The sequence below is a fragment of the Alosa alosa genome, chromosome 20 (assembly GCF_017589495.1).
Source record: "Alosa alosa isolate M-15738 ecotype Scorff River chromosome 20, AALO_Geno_1.1, whole genome shotgun sequence".
NCBI classification, from domain to species: Eukaryota; Metazoa; Chordata; class Actinopteri; order Clupeiformes; family Clupeidae; genus Alosa; species Alosa alosa.
This window is the reverse complement of record NC_063208.1, coordinates 18,070,250-18,076,249: the sequence shown is the minus strand read 5'-3', so window position 1 is coordinate 18,076,249 and position 6,000 is coordinate 18,070,250. Positions and strand designations below refer to the sequence as shown.

The following is a 6,000-nucleotide window of genomic DNA, read 5'->3' as shown; positions in this document are numbered from 1 at the left end:
GTAATTGAAACACCATGCCTGGGTAACGTAATCGCCTCAGGACGCCACTGTTCGCTGGTTGGTCGGCTGCCCAACTGCCGAAATAAACGAGCGTGAATCAACCTATTCCAGACGGAGTACTGTAGGGAAAAGAAATCGACCGGAAGTACGTAGACAGGCCAAGGCCAGGCTAAGACGGCAGATTCCTAAAGAAACGCAAGCACCCACACCATAGGTGTATCTAAAGTAGCTATGTACCAAAAATTACATTTTACCGTGACTCGAAGAGCTGTAAACAGTGTTGTAAGGCTGCGTGTACACATCCGCTTGGAGCTCCAGTGGAATTTTAATTTCATGACGAGAATTCTCGGTCTAACCGTTCATGTGCCATTGAAACGGCGTAAAATAGGCGAGCCATCAGGCCATCACTATAACTCCGAGCGTGGTAAACAAAATTGGATATTTCAGGCGGTAAATGCTCCCGTTAAAGGAATTATCCGGAGTAAAATGCACTTTAGATCGATTTACGGATGATTGGGAGTACATACGTTGAGTTGACATCCAAATCATGTCATTCGGATGTGTTTTGAGAAAGTTCGATGTTACCGTTTTTAGTCAAAGCTCGTTAGCGTGGAAGTGAGAAGGGCACATTATTTTGCCACTACAAAACGCTATTTTTATACCTCTTCTACAGTTCCAAACAACATTGCACTGGTAGTGAGTAGAGGGTCCCTAAAGCCAAACCGAAGTATCCCGAGGTCTTTATGTGGTCGGATAGAGTCCAGAATGAATTTCATCAAGCCAGTACCTTTCCGGAAATGTTGCCATCTTTGCTGTCAGCTTTAGGGGGAAGTCCGTAGGAGTCGATTGCCAAGTGTGCTCTGGAAATTCACAATTTTGTCGCCGTTTAAAAAAAAAAAAACATAGTTCAGTCCATACAACTTCATTTCAATTTCAAAAGAAATACTGGACTATGTTTTTTTTTTTTTTTTAAACGCCTTAACAATCTTTGAGCCAACCAAAGATCCTTGATTAACATTGCTTGGACTTCTGCATGCGTGGCAAGAATATGGGGTTGTTTCGTAGCACTGTTAGATCTGACACAAACAATTGACTACTTTTACCACTGCTAGGTAATAATAAAAATAATGAAACGAACATATGATCAATATTGAGCCAACTATATCTTCTTTTTCCAGCCTGACTGTAGAAATGAAGTGGCCATGGGAACATAGTGCACCCCCATGGTTTCTAAATTTGTGCCATTCCAAAATACCTTTTTTTTTCTTTAGCAGCCAGTTGACAATTAAGTAGGGAAAGGACAGTCAATTTAGCAGAATCAGCACCTTAATTAATATCATTACCACCTGGGTCTGCTGTGAAAAATGGTCCTTCGCTCATATCCATGTCACAGGTTTGGGCCAAATCAGTGTTTTGTATTTTAAACGCATCTCCTGACTTCCAGTTGAGTTGCGGAAATTGGACCTGGGACAAATCTGTAAACCGGTGATAAAACAGCATTGCTAGCAGAGCTGAAACCTGTATCAGGAGTAGACCTGGCCCACAGTCAGATAGTCAGCAGATAAAGGCTTTTATGCGGATCCGGCCCAAAGGAAATTGCTATCTGGGCAGGTAACAAAAGTGCACCGCTCTGCCCCTGCACCTGGTGCCAGTATGGATGATTTGATTTCAAGGCATACATCCCATCAACTTTTTCGAGGAAGAAGTCTCTGTTGTTCAAAGCCTCGTCTATCGTCTGGTCTCGGGCGCTATAAGGGCACTTGACCTCGATAATGGAGGATTCACCCACCAACCCATCTGGCGAGGCACCCAGCATCCCTGAGGGTGCAAGCCACAGGCCTGACTCCCTGACCTTTAACTGCGTGGCCTGCTCAAACGCCTTGATGCCCTCCTTCTCATTCATACGCCCCCACTGGATGGCGTGGACGTTGTCGAGAGACTTCTGGGTCATCAACCTGTCGATGACGGACGGAGCCACATTTCTCCCCTTCAGCAGAGCTGGCAACACGGCACCAAAATTGCTTGCGGTCAGCCTGCCCTCGCGAAGTGAGTGCCAAAGGCTGTTGGTGCTCTGGCCGACCCTGGTAGCCTGCACAGCATCCCGCTGCTGGTCAATGACGGCCATTGCCTCTGCAATGGCCTGAGAGCCCTGGTTTGGGGGCCGGGAAATTATGGACCGCACAAACAAAGCTGTGAGGTCCTCCGGCAGAGCAAGGGAACTTCCTCGGGACTCAGGTTCCAATAGCCACGCCATCGCGCAGGAGGACCCCTGGAGTGCCTCCCTCAATGACTGGAAATCATCCTCTGTTGGCTCTTGACTTAGAGGGTTAAAATCGTTGCGTGGGTAGAGCTCCTTCAACGAATGCTGCTCCTTTGTGGCCTTTGCAGCTTCCCATGAATATTCCGCGTCGGTGCGGCTGAAATTCCGGTAGGCGAAGAGGGCCAGTGCTGCACCATGACTGCGCTTTGCTGCACCACGGGGACACTCACAGGTGGTGCTGGTGATCCCTCCATCCGCCCCCAGATTGACCTGATAATAGACAGTTTTAATAAAAATGTTATGGTGGTATGAATTGGTTTGTCCATGTGTTGATAATAACATCATAATTTGTCCATCATTTTTTATTCAAAAATGTGAGTTGTTTAGCTACAGCCTTGAGGAAGACAAACTATGTAGACAAAGTCACTAGGTAAGAATAATAAGGAATTGCACTTATTAAATAAGAACGAGTAATAGAATGTGTGTGAGGTCAAAAGGTCTCTAGACAAAAGGTCTGTCTGGCTGTGTAGGGTCAAAGACAAAGGCTTCATGACCTGAGTTTTGGAACTCATTCTCATAATTCTATTACTCATTCTTATTTAATGCAATTCCTTTATTATGTTTCGGAGACGGGACTTATCCAGGTTCAGGTTTTTTCTGCAGTTGTAGGTTATATAGCCCAATAGACCCTCGCACTATCATTCATGGACAGCAAAAGGTTTTGAACTTGACTTATGACCTTCCCAGATGTATAGCTAGCTGAATGTGTCTGCTACTGATGCTATTATTCATTTTTATTTACTTTCTGGACTCCCCTCTCAAATAACATTATACACTTAACATAGATAGATACCCTCAGGTGAGCATGTCTTTTTTTACTATAAGCATTTTGACACTTACCGAGACATGATGGATCTTCCCCTTCTGTTCATAGCTAGCTCCGACTTGCCCTATTAGCATGCCAGAATATAGGCGCAACTCTACACATGCCCCGAATCTTAAGTGATTTTCTCCCCTCTGGAGAAGTTTTGGCTCATCTTTGAAAAAGAAAGAAATCGCTGACAGACATTAAAGACATGACAAGATTCATCCCCTCGAAAAACAGATAATGATAAGCAGACTATTAGACATTCTCGACTGACTGAGCAGATGCTCTGATGAAATCTACGGACGCACCCCTAGCGGATGAATTTTGATTAGACCCCTCCTTGCAAAAACAAACTTAGTTTTCTTTACTAAATGAGCATGATCAGCACAAAGCATATTTCACTTGACTATTACAAACTTATTTTCATTATGAAAGGTTTTTCACAAATATTAGCCTAGTAATGACCACCTAAAAGTTATTAGAACTAAATCTAGGTTTACAGTATGGCCCCAAGTTAGCCAAGTGGTGCTTTGTTGGCAGAGCAATTTTAACTCAGAGCATCAAGTATAGTGTATATATATATATATATATATATATATATATACATACACACACACACACATACACACACTCTTTTGATCCCGTGAGGGAAATTTGGTCTCTGCATTTATCCCAATCCGTGAATTAGTGAAACACACACACAGCACACAGTATACACACAGTGAGATGAAGCACACACTAATCCCAGCGCAGTGAGCTGCCTGCATCAACAGCGGCACTCGGGGAGCAGTGAGGGGTTAGGTGCCTTGCAACCGGCAACCCTCCGGTTACAGGTCCGAAGTGCTAACCAGTAGGCCACGACTGCCCCCATTCAAGTTATTCAGTGAAAAAAAGGAGGAAGCAGGACAAGGAGTTTAATGAATGTTAGAGATTTTATTTATTTTTTTCTCATTCACATGTATAAAGGTATTAAAACATTTAAAATACATTTCATAAAACATTAAAATGGTTCCACAACAATAACTAAGAGACTAAAGTGCTCATTAGTTTTGCTGATGGATACTGCAGAAATAGGCTTTGTAAGAGCCCTTTCAAATCACTGATTAACAGTACATGGAGGTCAATATTTTGCAGGTTCATGGGTGTGGGTGCAGGCTCATCAGCCATTAGGACCTATTCTTACTGACCCAGTGATACTTGTCCACTCGTGGCCCTGAAAAAGCAAAGGAAGGTCGGTAACTTTTGAAAGACTTGTGCTGTGGAAATGGGCCATTGGCAGAGTTGTGCGGTTGATAACCATCCCCAGGATAAGGTTTCCTTTTCAGGTAAGGGTTCCATGACTGAGGAGGTGGAGCAAACTCACTGAACTGCAACGAAATGTTTTGAAGACAATTACACATTCATCTGATGCAGTCAATTCATTAGTAATGCAGTTGCAGGTCAATTTTGAAAGCATGCACAGAGCAAGATATTTCTCAAAGCTGTTATCATTTGAAATGGCCGGTCACTTGCCCAACTTATGCCCTGCATTGGCCAAAGACTCTGAATGCAGACCAACTCTGCACCAGGCATAACATGGACTTGGGCAATCAGAACACCAAATGTTTCCTTGATGTTTTGAGACTACAAATGTACCTGATAAACACTGTTGGGATTGCTGACAGTGGGGATGGTCTTCTGTTCTGGAGCAGACAGGCAACTACTGTTACTGCTGTTGATGCTGCTGATGCTGCTGCTGTTGCTTATGCTGTCCCCCTCTTCATCAGAGGACGTTCCAGAGTGGTAATCTGAAGATGCCCTCTCCACAGCATTGTTTATTCGGCGTGAGAAGTCCCCATCACACTTTTGCCCCTCCAGTTGAGTTACGCAGAACGGGCTGCCTTTCTCACCATACCTTTTGAACAAACACAATTTTTGATGACATTTGCAAAGGTCCAGTGTGGCTTTCCACTCAAGCTCACCATACAGGACCACACCTGAATAGTTTAACCACCACAATATCCTTGCCTTCCAGGGGTTTCACATATGAAGTGTGTGAATATGTGTCAACAAATCAGTAGCAGAATGTAGGACTACTTTTAAATGAAAAGAATGTAATGCCAATGTATTTCTGGCATATTCCAGACATTCATACCAGAGACAACTACATAAACCTTTAAATAAAAAAAGTTAACCTAAATTACATGAAAGTAGCCACTTACCTGCAAGAAACTTCTCCTGGGTCTACCCAAACGGTCATCTCTGAAGGAAGTCCCAAGTCATCATAATCAAGGTCACTTTGACAACAAGCTTTTTCAAGATCTGGATCTCGAACTTGTAATTTATTCACCCGGAGACATCTTCAAAAAAAAAAAAAAAACACAAAAAGGATCATATGATGGCATCAGTGGCCAACACATTACCATTTCTGTAGGCCTATATACAGCAACATCAGTTAAGGATACCTGAACGCTTGACCTTTCGATGGATTGCTAGGATACCAATGGTTTTTGAATTTCTCAAAAAGAACTGAAGTAAGAGAAACAGCAAATTTATCCCTGGCAATTCGATCCAGTTTACCATATTTCTGTGCAAGCCTTGCTATAAAGAAAACAGTTGCTGCAATCTCTTCCTTCATTTTTTGTTTGGAAAAAATATAAAAATGCTTCTACTTGTGTAGTCTACCTGTTATGGCATAAAACCCGATATAATAAAAACACAACTCCTAACAAAAGGGACAAATATATGCTACGCTACAGCCTAGGTCTTCTCAAAGTTCCTACACGGACCAAATTGAAATTCTTGATGCTAAGGTTGACGTCAAACACATCTGCCGTCTCCGAAGGCTTGCAAAAATGATTTCACACTTCCAATCGCTGTATAGATTCCAAAG

General features: G+C 43.0%; 1 protein-coding gene across 1 annotated transcript; it reads right to left on the bottom strand.

The window, feature by feature from the left end:
* Positions 1-4,078: 4,078 nt before the first annotated feature.
* Positions 4,079-5,999, bottom strand: btg4 (B-cell translocation gene 4). Its single transcript, XM_048229948.1, has 4 exons — positions 5,573-5,999; positions 5,330-5,467; positions 4,764-5,022; positions 4,079-4,495 (listed from the first exon to the last, which is right to left on the bottom strand). The coding sequence occupies exons 1-4, from the start codon at positions 5,743-5,745 to the stop codon at positions 4,295-4,297; spliced, it is 771 nt and encodes a 256-aa protein (XP_048085905.1). The 5' UTR covers positions 5,746-5,999; the 3' UTR covers positions 4,079-4,294.
* Position 6,000: the final 1 nt, after the last annotated feature.